At 37.8% G+C, this 17820-nt stretch overlaps 1 protein-coding gene and 1 non-coding gene across 2 annotated transcripts in view; one reads left to right on the forward strand and one right to left on the reverse strand.

Annotated features, from left to right (window-relative positions):
- The window catches only part of CYP39A1 (cytochrome P450 family 39 subfamily A member 1), a 102298-nt gene that overhangs the window by 26746 nt on the left and 57732 nt on the right, over positions 1-17820 (forward strand). The window contains exon 7 of the mRNA XM_077764777.1: positions 3463-3553. Coding sequence (XP_077620903.1) covers positions 3463-3553 — 91 coding nt within the window. The remainder of the gene's footprint in view (positions 1-3462; positions 3554-17820) is intronic.
- LOC144232231 (U6 spliceosomal RNA) lies at positions 6415-6519 on the reverse strand. Its single transcript, XR_013335343.1, has one exon. It is a non-coding gene; the product is annotated as a U6 spliceosomal RNA (small nuclear RNA).

Here is a 17820-nt window from a genome sequence, read left to right on the forward strand (position 1 = left end):
AGGGATTGGGGGTGGGGCCTGTCCTTTCTTTTCATTCCCACTCTGTGCTCTGCCTCCAGGCCCATGGAACTCAGAGCCATTGAAGATAGGCTTGGGACAGGTCACTAGAAGGCTCCATTATGGTCAAGGTGACCTTTGGTGGACTGGCCCAACATATGAACCATAGTTTGTGACATTATTTCTATGGGAAAACCACTTACAAGGTCCAAGAAATTCCTTCCAAATTAACTTTTTAAGAACATTTTTCCAAAACGAATCTCCTAGCTGACATTTTATCTTTGTTACCACTTCTCTGGAACTCTTTCTAAATCCTTTTGGTAGTGACCACTACCCCCCACACCACCCCATCTCACCTTCAGCTGGCACAGCGTGGGTTGTCGGCACCACCCATTGCCTATACACTTAGCTCTTTTTTCTCCTGGTTGTATTTCATATCCCCAACTAGACGTGACGAGTTCCTTGGACAGGAATGGTGTCTTATGCCTATTTGTGTTTACCGGGATTGTAGAAGACTGTCTTTATGTTGTGCAGACTCCCTCAGTATTTGTTGAATCTTTTTTTTTTAAATATAGTTTATTGTCAAGTTGGTTTCCATATAACACCCAGTGCTCATCCCAACAAGTGTCCTCCTCCATGCCCATCACCCATTTTCCCCTCTCCCACCCCATCAACCCACAGTTTGTTTTCAGGAGTTAAATCTTTTTTTTTTTTTTTATTTTTTAATCTTTTATTTATTTCTGAGAGAGAGAGAGAGAGACAGCATGAGCAGGGGAAGGTCAGGGATAGAGGGAGATACAGAATCCGAAACAAGCTCCAGGCTCTGAGCTGGCTGTCAGCACAGAGCCCGTCGTGGGGCTCAGACCCACAAACCGGGAGATCATGACCTGAGCCAAAGTTGGACGCTCAACCGACTGAGCCACCCACGTACCCCAATTCTTTTTTTGAATGGAGGAATAAATAAATGATGCTGAAGAACATACTCAATTCATCTTCTCCCTAACATAGCAGGGCAGGGTTTTCCTTGTCGCCTTTGCTCTTACCTCTCCAAGAGCATGTAGTGGCTGCTTGTGAAGTTCAGTGAACCAGATCACCCTTTTTATTTTTGCCTGGCCCTCACCATGGTTTTGCCCCCTTTGGCAGAACACTAATTTGGTACTTTTGAGAGCAACTTTTAACTGAGTGTGTCAAGGTCTTGTGATCAAATAGTCTTGTTTGTTGATTCAGTGATATATATAAATTTCTTAGTTACTCCTTACTGTCTCCCTTTTTTCTCTTTTTTTGGAGAAAAAGAGAGAGGGGTAGGGGCAGAAAGAGAGGAGAGAGAGAATCTTAAGTAGGCTTAATCCCACGACTGTGAGATCATGACCTGAGGCGAATCAAGAATTGGATACTCAACTGGCTGAGCCACTGCCCCTACTCTTTGCTGTTTTTTATGTGCTTTTTCTTTTATTTTTAAAAAAGTAATTGAGGCTTTTACCAAATTTAAAAATGATAAATAACATAATTGTGCAGGCATTTATAATTTACCGATTTATTTGTGCTTATTACAAAAATAAATATGACCCAATTTTTGTGAATCTCTAGAACTCTAGGCACTATTTAGTATAACTTTGAGCCCCTCTTTTATATAACTGTAAGTCTGTATGCTATCACTAAGCTATTTTTTCTTCTAATATGAACTCTGACCCTTTATTTATTTTTTGAATCTTTATTTTTGAGAGAGAGAGAGAGTGAGAGAGAGCACAAGTGAGTGTGACCACACAAGCAGGAGAGGGGCAGAGAGACAGGGGGATAAAGGATCCAGAGTGGGTTCCATGATGACAGAGAGCCTGATGTGGAGCTCAAACTCATTGTGAGATCATGACCTGGGCCAGAGTCAGATGCTTAACTGACTTAACTACCACCCAGGCACACCGTGAACTCTAACCCTTTAATAAATAAGGTGAACTGAGTATGGAGTGGTTATTAATTAAATCCAGTAATGTGGCACTTCCATCCATAATAGTAGAAGGGGCCTGAGTGCGGAGACAGGAGAAGACAGCTTTCTGGTCTTGTTTCTTCTAGTGTAAAACAGACCCAATAGTCTCTAGGATAAAGCTTTTGTAATCTGGAAAATGCCACAGAAAGAGGCTCTCCAGATGGAGGTGGCCTTTGTTCTAGCGTTCACTTTGTTTATGTACACAGTACCATATTGACCCTCCCACAGACATAGTTCATGCCCCAGCAGGGAGTAGAGTTGAATTTGGCTTATTTGAGCACTTCCCTTGGACAATTGCTTTTCCTTCTTTGACCACAGAGGGGAGTGTTGGGATTATTTAAAAGTTACCTCACAAAAGAGACAAAAAACTTAAGTATTTTAAATATTAAGTATTTTCTGAGTCTTTCAGGACTGATTTTCCTAGATGCGATTTCTTTCACAATACATATTTACAGAAAAGATGAAAGGGAAACCCAAACTTCTTTTAACAATTTTCTGCAAGTTTCCTTTACTGTGTAACCTAAAAAAAAAAAAAAAAAAAAAAAAGCAGAACTATCTACCCAAGTTAGCAGAAAGTTAATTTTTGAAGTGTTGGGAGTATGATTTTACCTTGTAATACCACAATGAGGAAAGGCATGAAATAATTTTCTTTGGTCTAGAGACAGAATTTGCAAGCATGCTATGTTTGGTAACCTCCAGATGTGAAAGAACTATATTTTTGATATTGAGTACTCTCATCATTTAGTTTATTGGATTTTAGGTATACTTTTCTAGGCTTATTGAAAATTACCATGTTTTATTTGCATAATATATGATTTGCTCATTCATTTCTATTTCAAGGAAATTACATTTAAAAAAATGTTTTTGTCTGCATTAACATTTTTTTTAAAATTTTTAATGTTTTATTTATTTCTGAGAGAGAGAGAGACAGTGTGAGCAGGAGAGGGTCAGAGAGAGAGGGAGACACAGAATCTGAAACGGACTCCAGGCTCTGATCTAGCTGTCAGCACAGAGCCCGATGCGGAGCTCGAACCCACAAACCAATGAGATGACCTGAGCTGAAGTTGGATGCTTAACCGACTGAGCCACCCAAGCGCCCCATGCATTAACATTCTTAAGTGTCATAATTTGTTTCTTCTGAATGTTTATTGTATGTCTGTGTATTATTTTATAATGTGCATTAGTAAAAAAAAAAAAATCCTGCCTCACTTTTTAAGTAAAGATAGTTTAATCTGTATAAATAATATAGTTAAACTACAGTGACAGAATGACATTATAGCTTTGACTCTCAGGTATGCAGCATCTCTCTTGTTCATAAAAACTGTTTTTAAAAAATGCTCTTCACCAACGTGCTTTTAAGTTTAATTTAAACATTTTCCTGGTTTCTTTTAATGTTTATAGCCAATATTATGTATGCTTTCATTTACTTTCAAAGAAGATTGTATTGTTTCATACATGGATTTGTTGTTGTGTTTTTTTTTAAGATTGCATTTTGGACACTTGGATTTGTCCTCTCTCATCCCAGCGTCCATAAGACGGTTGTGGAAGGCATATCTTCTGTGTTTGGCACAGCAGGTACTCAGCCTGAATTGAATTACACAGTTGAAGAGATATCTAATAGTATTCACTTGTCACGGGCAACCTAAGTGCCCAGAATTTTATAGAAATTGAACATAATCCAGAATTGAACACAGGATATAAACGAATCAGGTAGATAGAATTTAATTACCGTCCAGGATTTTGGAGGTCATCGGGTACAACCCCCTTACTTTCTAAATCATGAAATAAATGCTAGAGAGATTGTGATTTGCTTAATTGCCCTATTTAAATGCAAATATATATGTATATATATATACATGTGTGTGTATATTATTTATTTATACTGCACATATATATGCATATTTATATTGTATATGTATACTTGAATGCAAATATATGTAGGCTTTTTCTTCAAATATATATATATTTTTTATATTGGTTTTAAATATGCTCCTCACTAACATGAACTTAAACAATTTCCTAGTTTCTTTTAATGTTTAGAGCTCATACTAAGTACACTTTTATTCACTTTCAAAGAAGGTTGTATTGTTTGGTATATGTTTTTTTGTTGTTTTTAAGGTTGCATTTTGGACACTTGGATTTGTCCTTTCTCATTCCTGTGTGTATGTGTGTGTGTATACTTATATATGTATAAAACCTGTATGTATGTGTGTATACATATATATACACACACATATGTATATGAGTATACACTATTATATATGTATACATATACACACATACATACAGGCTTTTTCTTAAAATCTCTTGGACCTTCAAATCTCTTGGCCCCTCAATTGTTTTTGGAATTCAGGATTTTTCAGATTTTTGTAAAAAGTAAAATGGTGCATATTTTACATAATACAGATGTCAGGTAAGGAATTGTCACCAAAGAAATTGTTTTAAAAGTTAGAGTTAGAGATTTAGGGGATTAGAACTGTAGATGGGGACTGTCACCTTGCACTTTTTAGTTCAGATTTGGATGCTTGTCATCTTTTTTAAAAAGCAGTAATAAGCTTGAATGGAGAGTGCTCAACCCCTTGTTTATTTAGCATAATTTGACCTGTTTGGGAGTAGCTTCTTTTAAAAAACCTTAATATGTCAAATTATGTATTCTGGTATAAAAAGAATAATAAATGACTTGGAAGAAAACAATATAATAATAGGACAAAAGGTCTGATGTCAATTAAAAGCCCCCCACCCCCCATCCCACCATTTCATGATTGTTGAAAATATTTTCTTTGGAATGTTTTCTTTATTTTCTACTGCTTCTTGTTGAATGAAAACAAAAAGCAAATTGCCTTCTCAACATGACTGTCTAAGCCATACTGTCTCTGAGCCTTGAGTGTGAACAGCAGACATTGGGGTTGGGTCTTATAGATACGGTGAGGATTAGAATTGCTGAGTACCAGCAATGCTAACAACTTAGATTTTGGAGATACATTAGTGAATACAAGACTACCTGCCCTTATGGGGCTTTCATCTACAAAACGAATGGAAATGTGCAAATGCAAAGGATAAAAGGGAGTATGTCCTTGATTGTCTCATATTTACCTTCCCCATTTCCTCAGTCTTCTTCTGACTTGGGGTTTTCCAAAGTCATAGTCTTTAGGATTTCTCCTCTGATAGAAAAGTGTTCCTTCGAACAGCAGTACCAGTGTAATAGCTGTATCTATCAATGCTTTCAGTTTATAAGGCTTTTGCAGAATTGAAAACAATTTACGTAAAATATCAAATGTTTTTTGCTGTGTGTCTATAGAAGTGATTCAGAATCCATTTACACACAAGATGCAGTAGCAGCTCAGGCATTTAGATGTGAGAGGAGACCAGTCACTCTTTGGAGGTTGATATCAAGGAAGATACCCATGTGTGACAATGATCCTGTCAAAGAAAGCACATTAGAGTGCATGGAACAAGAATCTGACTCATATGGAAGTTCTCACATTCTTATGCTCTTCTCTATTACAAGATCACCATTTCTTTCTTGGAGATGTCCTTAGTGACTTGGATGCCTCTCCACATCTCTCTGGCCTCTACACTCACCACCAGAGTCCATCTCAGGCATGTTGGTCAACTTTTTTATAAGCTAAGTCTCAGGTTAAAAACTGCTATTGAATAATTGGTCCTTTTTATCTGGCTTCTTTTCACTTGGCATAATGTTTTCTTTTATATCATGATCTTCTACATGAATTGATTTTCAGATGTTGAACTACCCTTGCATTCCTGGAATAAATCCTACTTAAATTATGTGTATAATACATATAACTTTTTTGGATATAAAATACCCATAATATGTATATATTTATATTTATATCCATATAACATTTGTAATTTTTATGTTGCCAGATTCAGTTTGCTAGTATTTTATTAAGCATTTTATATCTATATCAAAAAGGGATATTAATCTGTAGTTTTCTTGTGATTTATCTGGGCTTGATATCAGGATACTTCTGGCTTTATAGAATGACTTAAGAAGTACTCGCCCCTTTTATAATTTTTCAAAGTGTTTCTGAAGGATTGATGTTCATTCTTCTTTAACCATATGACAGATTTACCAGCAAGGTGATCTGGTGCGGAGAGTCTTTGTGGGAAGTTTTTAATTAATTCAACCTCTCTACTTGTTACAGGTCTATTCATATTACTTATTTCTTATTTTTTTAATTGAAATAAAGCTGACATATAACATTGTAGTAGTTTTAGGTGCAGAGTATAATGATTTGATATATGCAGATATTATGAAATGATCACCACAATAAATTTAGTTAATATCCATTAGAACACAGTTACAGTTTTTTTTTCTTGTGGTGCAAACTTTTAAGATCTACTCTCTTACCAACTTTCACATACATAATACAGTGTTGTTAACTAGTCACCATTGCTGTACATTACATCCCCAGAAAAAGATGGGACACTTCACAAATGCATGTCATCCTTGGTCTGGGGCCATGCTAATCTTCTCTGCAGTGTTCCAAATTTAGTGTATGTGCTGCCAACACGAGCACTGTCTATTTTCTCTTGAGTCAGTTTTGTAGTTTGTGTCTTTCTAAGGAATGTGTCTATTTCATCTAGGTTATGTGACTTGTTTCATATAACTGTTCATATTGTTCCCCATAATCTTTTTTATGCCTGTAAAATCACTAGGAAAATATCTCCCTCATTTGTGATTTTAGTAATTGTGTCCTCTTTCTTTTTTTTCCTGGTCAGTGTAGCTAAAGGATTGTCAGTTTTGCTTTCAAAGAACTAACTTTTGGTTTTGTTGATTTCATTTTTTTGTATTGCTTTTCTATTTACTATATCTTTTACTTCTGTCCTAATCTTTATTATTTATAATTTATATCCTTTATCAATATTCTTTATTTTGTTCTTTAAACATAATTTTTCTTAAAGTCTTTGAACATATTTAAAATATCTAATTTAAAGTCTTTTTTCTCTTTAGTAAGTCCAACATCTGGTTTTCTTCAGGGATAGTTTCTACCGATTGCTTTTTCCCTTGTGTAGGATAGGTATTTTTCTTGTTCCATGTACTTTTGCATATTTCTTGTTAAATGTCTTGTAATTTTCTGTTGCTAATGGATGCATTAAATAATACAATGTGGCAACTCTGGAAGTCAGACACTCCCATCTCCTCAGGGTTTACTGTTACTGCTCCTTGTCACAGCTCTTGTTTGTATGTTTCTTTATTGACTTTTGTTAACTAATTCTGTAAATTTTGCATTATCATGTGTGGCCACCTATGTTTCTGCTTGGTTAGTTTAGTATTCAACTAATAGCTGGACAAAGATTTCTTTACACTAAGGACCAGTAAGACTCCTGTGTTTGGATGTTTTGGATTTTGTTTGCATGTTGGAGCATGCCTTCAGCACTCAGCTAGGGAGTAGGCAGATCTGCCTTAAAGTTCACTTCCCATGGACATAGAGCCCCAAGGTCAGCTGTAGGTCAGCTCTTTCCAGAACCTGAATAAAACCTGGGCATTTGTGCAGTCCTTTATAAGTGCACGCATTTCTATAGTCCCAGGAATACAATGGACCTCTTCAAAGCCCCTAGGACATCTCATTCCCTAGCTCTTCATTTTAATCTTTTTGATTTGCCTGTTGTTTGTCCCAACTGTTATCTATTGCCTCAGGGAGCTGCAAAGTTCATTATCTTTAAAGGTTTCCAACCAGCACCCCTGGGGAAAAGACTTATTCTAGTGAGTAAATCCAGTCTGATAAAGATAGTCTTGTTAAATGGGACCTTCCAGGGAACTGTCAGACAGGTCAAATAATGAGAATTCTCTAGAAATGAGGTTTTGAAGGAGTTCCAATCTTATTCTGTCCCCTCTGATGGCTGTTGAGCTGCTGGTTTGCCCTGTGATTGTAGGTGATTGGTTTTCAAGGCTACTGTGGAACTATGGAGAGAGCGTTGGGGTTGCTGTAAGCTTTAGTTAATTTCCAAAGATATGAAAAAGTTGATTCCAACCATTTTTGTCAGATTTTTCACTCATTTTAAAGAGGGAGTTTTTGAAGTCCTTACTCTATACCGTTTTTGCTAACGTTACCCTGCACCATAAGTTTTAAAATTTCTTTTAAAAACCCTTTCAAATTCATTGTTAACCCTGCATTCATCTATTTATTTAGTAGGCCCTCAATCCCTTTTGAGTACCCACTATGTCAAGTCATGGTGTGAAATATCAGGGCTATGAAGATGATCAGTAAGGTGTGGTGCGTGCTCTCAAGGAAGTTCGTGAATGAAGTGTATTTTACTAACATGAAAACAGATTTGGAAGTATCCAGAAGATGTTAGGAAAGAAAAAGGAATATTTACATTGTTTCTTTGGAGATGTGTGCATGCTGATGGGCTCTGTAGGTTTTCTATGCTCAGAAACCTTTTCCTTGTTCTCATTCATGTTTTACTTAGCTTGAATGTCATTTCCTCAAGTTGGTCTTTTAGGCTTGCCCTTTCTGAAGTCACTTTCTCTTATTCGCTCTTAGTGATTCTCATCTCATCTATTTTCTTCGTAAGAATGATTATTTTGTTTATTAGTCTGCATATCTATCTCCCTCCCTCCCTCCCTCCCTTCCTTCCTTTCTTCCTTCCTTCCTTCCTTCCTCTCTCTCTTTTTCATCAGAACATAGTCCCTCTAACAACAGGAACAATGTTTATGTCTTGGACTCTATAGTCTCCCCAGCTGCCTAGAACCAAAATTACTCAACAAATATTTTATGAATAAATTTATTGAAGAGATATAAGAATATATTTTAACAGGTGAATGTCTTCATTTAACTTTAATTGGCAGCTTTATCAACCATCCCAGTAGACAGTTTATATGAAATGAGTATTTTATGTAAAGAAATGTTTGATAAGTTTCTGCACTTGATTTTTGAGTTAGGAGAATGCTAGTCTCAGCTAATATCTGATCAGTACTTTGAAACATGGAGTAGTCTCAGGTTCAAGAATCCATAAGAACAGTAATAATGCTAACATTTCTCTAGGGTTTTGAACTCTGCCTTATCTTCTTACCTATGATTTTATTTTATCCATTGATCATGGGTGAAATATGCATTATCAGATTGTTAAGAATCTGATAAAGAATATTTTGTTTTGTTACAGAGTTTTTGGATATTCTTGGAAATTAGTCATTTGTTTTAAATTTTAATTTGTAGATCACCAGACATTATGTCAGTTGCCTGTCATAACCTCAAAAACACAGTCCAAATACAGGGGTCAGAATGCCTGGGTTCAAATCCAATTTTATATACTTACTACTGGTTAATTTCTTACTCAAGTTACTAAGTTCTTTAAGCCTGTTTCTTCTTTAGGCAAATGGCAAAGTAAGAGTGCCCATCTGATGGAGTGATTAGGAGTATATGGTAAATATAAAGCAGACAACACAATGTCTATCAAACTATAATCATTTTATGAATCTTATGCATGACCAAAAGTGATATAACCTGTATCAGTTGTATAAAATTTTACAATCTTGTCACATCATGATATTAGTGACTATTATGACCCTGAGTTTTTCTACTTTTAAATATTATCATTTCTTTCTAAAGTATCATAGTTTTCTTGAATGTTTACAGAAATAATTGAATTATTTTGTATCCATTTGCAATCCCTTTAAAGGGACTGAATGCAGCAGATCTATATCATGAAGATATTTCTGTCTGATATTATCCTGGGGGTAGAAACAATGGCAACAATAATGGCTAACACTCAGCATTTAGTAAGTACCAGGCCCAGTTTCAATTGCTTTCCTTTTTTTTTATTTAAAAATTTTCTTTAATATTTTTTACTTATTTTCATGACAGAGAGAGAGAGACAAAGAGAGAAGGAGAGTGAGAATGAGTGGAGGGGGGTCCAGAGAGAGAGGGGAACAGAGGATCCAAAGAGGGCTCTGTGCTGACAGCAGCAACCCCAATGGGGGGCTCGAACTCACAAACAATGAAATGATGACCTCAGCTAAAGTCGGACCATTAATTGACTGAGCCACTCTGGTGCCCCCCCAAGTGCTTTTTCCTATTGAGTCACTTACTCCTTGAATCGCCCCTCCTAAATATTATTATTTATCCCCATTTTAAACATGGGGAAAATGATGTACCAAGTAAATAGCTTACCCAAGATGACACAGCTGATAAATGATAAAACTCCAATTTGAACCAGTGTTGGTCTGGCTCAGGAGTTGATAATGCAAACTACCAAATCTCCTTATTTCAAAATTTTACTCAGAATGTCTGAATTAACATGCTGAGGTCCAATTTCTAGCTTAATTGCATTCCAAGTCACTTCTGTATTACTCTTTCCAAAACACTCCTCTAATTATGTGACATGTGTATTCAGACAATATCCCTGGAGTAATGTTCATACTCCTGAGCCTGAAGCCATAGCCTGATGATCTGAGTCCACTTTTGCAGGTAGGGTAACAATCTAATTAAGGTGGCCCTTTGAATAGCCTCTAAAACTCTATTCATTTTCTTTCTGTTGTGTCATTTAGTATAACTATAACACTAAATGTGATTTAACTTTGATACTGTTACAAGACTTCATACCTAGGTAAACTTTTAGATTAGTAAAAGTATTTTCTAAACTATGTACCTCAATCTTGGGTCAGAAAATATGATTACCATATTTCTAGCCAAGCTGATTTCTAAAACAAGTATAGTATAACTGCCAGGACAATGTAATTTACCCTCCAAAAAATAATGGCAGCTGATAAGAAACACCATAAAAGATAGCTGATTTGTGGTTTATGTGTAGAATCATCTTTACTTGCTTTGTACCTGTGCCGCCTTCTGACCACGGCCACCTAGGCATGTGGGTCCCTAATTAATGACCTTTAAGACTTTGTTCCGTGAATCACCAATCCCTCGGTAGGTTTCGCTTCTCAACTGGCTCTTTCCCCTAGATCTGTCAGATCCAGGTACTCTGTGCTCGGCAACATCAAGTGGCTTCACATCTCACTCACGATAAAATCTAAAGCCTTCACGTGGCCTTAGAGGCTTCTTGTCATCTCACGATCTTCTCTGTAACCTCTGCCTCTTACCAATTTCACCCCAGCCACATCTATTCATTCATTCAACAAATAATTATTGAGTTCCTATTATGTGCTAAGAACTATTTGAGGAGTTTGGGAGGCACAAGAAAAATACTACTTTCCCTTTGGTGCTTACATTCTGGTAGGGATGATAGGCAATTAATGATAAATGTAACACATAAGTAAACTCCAAAATATTAGGTGGTGATGAATGCTATGTAGAAAGAAATCAGAGCACGGTAGGAGGGATCAGGCAGTAGCATTCAGTAGTTGGATCAGAGTGGGCCTTATGGCAGGGGAGATTAGGACAAGGATTTGAGAGTGATTAGGAGTTAGACAAGCATGAACAAATGTATGCCCAGTCCTTCCTTGTTTCTATCCCCACAAGAACCTGGCACAGTCCTGGCTTCCAGACTTCTGTATTCACCTAATCTTTTGCACCCAATGGATATTTCTTTTTTTTTCTTTCATAGTTTATTGTCAAGTTGGATTCCATATAACACCCAGTGCTCATCCCCACAAGTGCCCTCCTCCATGCCCATCTCCCCCCTTCCCGTCTCCCCCACCCCCATCAGCCCTGAGGTTGTTCTCAGTATTCAAGAGTCTATCATGGTTTGCCTCCCTCCCTCTCCCCAACTATTTTTCCCTTTCTCCTCCCTCATGGTCCTCTGTTAAGTTTCTCCTAATCCTCCTGTAAGTGGAAGCATATGGTATCTGTCCTTCTCTGCCTGACTTATTTCGCTCAGCATAACACCCTCAAGTTCCATCCACGTTGCTACACATGGCCAGATTTCATTTTTTCTCATTGCCATGTAGTATTCAATTATATAGATAAACCGTATCTTCTTGATCCATTTGTCAGTTGACAGACACTTAGGCTCTTTCCATGTTTTGTCTATTGTTGAGAATGCTGCTATGTACATAGGGGTACATGTGCTCCCATGCACCAGCACTTCTGTATCCCTTGGATAAATTCCTAGTAGTATTATTGGTGGGTCATAGGGGAGTTCTACTGTTAATTTTTTGAGGAACCTCCACACAGTTTTGCAGAATGGCTGTACTTGTTTACATTCCCACCAACAGTGTAGGAGGGTACCCGTTTCTCCACATCCTCCCCAGCATCTGTAGTTTCCTGATTTGTTCATTTTAGCTACTCTGACCAGTGTGAGGTGATATCTCAGTGTGGTTTTGATTTGTATTTCCCTGATGACAAGTGACACTGAGCATCGTTTCATGTGTTTGTTGGCCATCTGGATGTCCTCTTTGGAGAAGTGTCTGTACATGTTTTCTGCCCATTTCTTCACTGGATTATTTGTTTTTCTGGTGTGGAGTTTGGTGAGTTCCTTATAGATTTTGGATACTAGCCCTCTATCTGATATGTCATTTGCAACTATCTTTTCTCATTCCGTTGGTTGCCTATTAGTTTTATTGATTGTTTTCCTTGCCGTGAAGAAGCTTTCTACCTTGATGAGGTCCCAATAGTTCAGTTTTGCTCTTGATTCCCTTGCTTTTGGGGATGTGTCAAGAAAGAAGTTCCTGCAGTTGATGTAAAGGAGGTGGTTTCCTGCTTTCTCCTCCAGGGTTTTGATGGTTTCCTGTCTCACATTCAGGACCTTTATCCATTTTGAGTTTATTTTTGTGTATGGTGTGAGGACAGTGATCTAGTTTCATTCTTCTGCATGTTGCTGCCCAGTTCTCCCAGCACCATCTGTTAATGAGGCTGTCTTTTTTCCATTGCATATTCTTTCCCGCTTTGTCAAAGATTAATTGGCCATACATTTGTGGGTCCAATTCCGAGTTCTCTATTCTGTTCCATTGGTCTATGTGTCTGTTTTTGTGCCAATACCATAGTGTCTTGATGACGACAGCTTTGTAGTAGAGGCTAAAGTCTGGGATGGTGATGCCTCCCATTTCAGTTTTCGTCTTCAGTATTACTTTGGCTATTCGGGGCCTTTTGTGGTTCCATACAAATTTTAGGATAGTTTATTCTAGCTTTGAGAAGAATGCTGGTGCAAGTTTGATTGGGATCGCATTGAATGTGTAGATTGCTTTCGGTAGTAATGACATTTTAACAATATTTATTCTTCCGATCCATGAGCATGGAGTGTTTTTGCGTTTCTTTGTGTCTTCTTCAATTTCCTTCATAAGTTTTCTATAGTTTTCATCATACAGATCTCCTGTATCTTTGGTGAGGTTTATCCCTAGGTATTTTGTGGCTTTTGTGCAATTGTGAATGGGATCGGTTTCTTGATTTCTCTTTCTGTTGGTTCATTATTGGTGTATAAAAATGCAACCGATTTCTGTATGTTGATTTTATACCCTGCAGCTTTGCTGAATTCATGGATTAGTTCTAGTAGACTTCTGATGGAGTCTGTCGGGTTTTCTATGTAGAGTTTCATGTCGTCTGCGAAAAGTGAAAGTTTGACTTCTTCTTTGCCAATTCTGATGCCTTTTATTTCCTTTGTTGTCTGATGGCTGATGCTAGGACTTCCAGCACTATGTTAAACAGCAGTGGTGAGAGTGGACATCCCTGTCATGTTCCTGATCTCAGGGGGAAAGCTCTCAGGTTTTTCCCGTTGAGGATGATGTTAGCTGAGGGCTTCACATAGATGGCTTTTATGATGTTAAGTAAGTTCCTTCTATCCCGACTTTCTCGAGGATCTTTTCTTTTGTTAATGTGATGTATCACATTGATTTGTGAGTATTGAACCACCCCTATAACCCCGGAATGAATCCCACTTGATCATGGTGGATAATTCTTNCTCATAAATCCATTTTCATTCATGATTTTGTCTATTTGGGTGCTTTCTCTTTTCTTTCTGAGAAGCCTGGCTAGAGGTTTGTCAATTTTGTTTAGTTTTTCAAAAACCAACTCTTGGTTTCATTGATCTGTTCAACTGTTTTTCCCAACGGATATTTCAGATGTAAAAAGTTCACTGCAAATTGACTGCAGCAGAAAATTCGAATAAATGTGTCTTCTCGTTCTCATCTGAGCCCCTCTTACGAAGATCACGCCTTTTCCCGTTCTGTGGCTCCATTCACTTTCCCAATAGCTGGACTTTGTAATTTCTACTTTCCCCCCACATTAGTCACTCTGGTTACTCCATCTATGATTTACCAGCGAGGTTTCTTTGAGGCAGCAGCAGAACCTAACTATAGCTGATTTAGTGAAAACCCAATGTATTAAAAGTTTATTAGTTCACAGAGCTTCTAGGAGAGCTGGAAGACCAGGCTTGGGGGATCTGCAGCTTGAAATAATGCTCTGAGTCAGGCTGCCGACCTGGTGTGGCAAGTACAGCACTATCAGTAATGACAGGCACGTTGTGGTCATTGGCACAGGATGCTGATGACGCTGTGTCCTCGGGAACTGCAAAATTACAGGTGCTGCCAGAGAAAACTAACTTCCTTCCTTCCTTCCTTCCTTCGTCCCCTCCCTTCCTCCCTCCCTCCCTCCTTTCCTCCCTCCCTTCCTTCCTCCCTCCCTCCCTCCTTTCCTTTCTCCCTTCCTTTCTTCCTTTAAAGAAAAGGCACAAATGAGCAAGGAGCAGAGAGAGAGAGGAAGAGAGAAGCAGGGCATGAGCTCACCTGAAGTAGGGCTAGATCTCACAAACCATGAGATTATGACCTAAGCCGAAGTCAGAGGCTTAACCAACTAAGCCACCCAGCTTCTCCTCAGTGTCCACTCAATTATATCACTGACTCTTGATGCAAAATCTGGGTTGGCAAAACTGTCTGGCAAAAAAGTCTTATTTTCATGATAACATCCTAGCTTCCAGGGAGACAAGGAAAGCAAGACTCTGGCATTTTCTGGCTCTGTGATGGTAGGCAAGCTTCTGTTGAAATGTAGGGTTCAGATAGTGCATAGCAAAAACTATCACATATCAGTGTGTGTATGTAAGTGATAGAATGTATATCTTTCCATGTATATGTGAGTATAGGAAATAAGCATATTTATATTACTCCATAAATATATTTTTGTAAATATAAATATATTTTGTAAATATAACTATGTACATTTATATCTATATATTTGTATACATACACACATAACATCCCTTACCTGTTCCCAGGTGAAGTGACCCCTTGCTAACAAGAGTCCATGAAAGCAAAGCACAATTAAATGTTGTTACTTTTCTCATGACGCTTTGTACTTGTATGAACTGTGAATTTTAAAAAACAGGACCATAATTGACTGATGCACCTATGTGCTGACCAAAGCCAAAAGCTCATCTCTTTTTTTTTATTAGAAATTTTTTTTAGTTTGGGGCGCCTGGGTGGCTTAGTTGGTTAAGCGTCCGACTTTTGCTTAGGTCATGATCTCACGGTTCATGGGTTCGAGCCCCGCGTCGGGCTCTGTGCTGACTGCCAGCTCAGAGCCTGGAGCCTGTTTCAGTCTGTGACTCCCTCTCTCTCTGACCCTCCCCTGCTCACGCTGTCTCTCTCTCTCTGTCTCCTAGAAATAAATAAAACATTTAAAAAAAAAAGACATTTTTTTAGTTTGCTTATTTATCGAGAGAGAGAAATAGAAAGAGAGAGAGAGCGAGCAGGGTAGGGACAAAGAAAGGGAGAGATAATCCCAAGCAGCCTCCACACCGTCAGTGCAGAGTCTGATGCTGGGCTCAAACTCATGAACCGTGAGATAGTGACCTGAGCCGAGATCAAGAGTCAGACACTTAACTGAGCCACCCAGGTGCCCCTAATCTTGTGTTTCTAAAAATTCACCCACTTGTAGTTCAACTAAAAGTTTGTTTTATGTGTTTTGATAAAGAAAAAGAAGTGGGTTTTTTTGTTTTTTTGTTTTTTTTTTTGGTCTGAATCTCTTCCTCTTCCTAAAGGATTTTATCTATTCTCAGTATAATGAACATTGCTGTTTCTCCTCATAGAACTGTTCTGAGAAGAACATTAAGATATTCATATTTTTACTTTAACATTAAACTATATTTTATGCCATATTTGATTTTATTAAAGTATTTACATTTTAATTTGTATAAGTGTCATTCCATTAACCCACCATTAAGGCTTACTTTTCTTTTTTATTTTAGTTAAAATGTAGAAATACATATTTCGGCTTCTTGCATTTTTAGCTTCGTTGTGCTTTGTATTTTCAAGATATCTACTAAAGGGCTACTGGATCACAAAAGATTAACTAACACGGCATAAATACTCACATTTATGAGCAACCGACCAAAAGCAAGCTCAGGCACTAACATTTGGGTCCTGTTTAGACTATTACAAAGCAGTTTTCTTTTCTAATTCTGGACTCGCACTATGAGTGTCTGCCCACCAGGAGACAGTCATTCTATCTTAAAAACAAAACACATAAAAATGCAGTTGAAATCTTTAGCTGATTATATTGGCCCTTCTACCTATTCTTTTTTTTTTAAATTTTTAATGTTTATTCATGTTTGGAGAGAGAGAGAGACCAAAAGTGCAAGTCGGGGAGGGACAGAGAGAGGGGAAGACACAGAATCTGAAGCAGGCTCCAGGCTGTGAGCTGTCAGCACAGAGTCGAATGTGGGACTCAAACCCACAAACCATGAGATCATGACCTGCACCAAAAAGTCCAACACTTAACCAACTGAGTCAGGCACTTAACCAACTGAGCCACCCAGATGCCCCATCTACCTATTCTTTTCAATGTAAGGGAGCATTAACACACTTTTTTCCCCCCACTCAGTTTTACTGTGTATTTATTTAAAAGAAAAATTAATAAAATTTTTATGTTAATATACAAGGAACCAGATTAGTAGTAGAAATGCACCTACAAAGAAATGATCCCTGTCTTACATAAAGTTATTATTTGTGCATCGTAAAAGATACATTACCAGATTTTCACTGGATTTGAGTCAGGCACTTGACTTACGAGTTTCATTCTGGTCAGTCACTAGTAGTGTGACTTTGGATACAAGAGAAAATTTACTCAGAGGCAACCAGTAATGTTTTTTGGTTGTCTTAGCAGCCGTCCTGACTGGGGATGCATGGTCACTGACACTCTCCAACCAGCCAGATGCTACAGTACAAGGTGACATTGACTCATGTGGCTACACTCACCATACACTGATCAGAAAAGGTTCTGTCTCTGCCCCTAATCATAAACAAGTATAAGTTAACAGTGTGATAAATGAAGTTCAGAACCTCTGGTGATGTTCTAGGCAAATTCCATATTGTTTGTATTATTATAATTTATTGGTTTTACTTCATTGCATTTAAACATTTTCATTTACTCTTGAAACCCCGTCTATATGCTTCTTAGTGATATTATGATTTGTATACAACTCCCCTCCACTTGAATGTGTCTCCATATTGTCTTGCCAACCAATAACAACATTCTCAGTGGACTCCGTCATGACATATTAAAGACTTAAGTCCCTCCAGCTAACTGAAGAAGCTCACTCTCATTACCCTTCTGCAGCCTGCCAGGGCTTAGTAGGTGATAGCCAGAGTTGTGTCTGTGATAGATTCTTGGCCCTTTGTTGCCCAAAATATTGGGAAAAAAGATCAAGTAGCAGAGCCAAAGGCACTCCAATGGAGTTGGGAGCAGGGGAAAGTTATTTTATTAAAAATTTTTTTCTCCACTTCCACTGGTTGCTTGACCATTTATGCTTAATACAGAGGTTTTGGAGGCTATAACTTATCATATGGAAAATTTCTTGCATAGCCTTGTTTTCCTTTGCTAGTCCAACATATTAGAAGGGCGGACTCCATGCTCAGTGTAGAGCCTGCTTAAGATTCTCTCTCTCTCTCTCTCTCTCTCTCTCTCTCTCTCTCTCTCTCTCTCTCTCTGTCTCTC

The sequence above is a fragment of the Crocuta crocuta genome, unplaced genomic scaffold (assembly GCF_008692635.1).
Source record: "Crocuta crocuta isolate KB4526 unplaced genomic scaffold, BGI_CrCroc_1.0 scaffold44, whole genome shotgun sequence".
Lineage (NCBI taxonomy): Eukaryota > Metazoa > Chordata > Mammalia > Carnivora > Hyaenidae > Crocuta > Crocuta crocuta.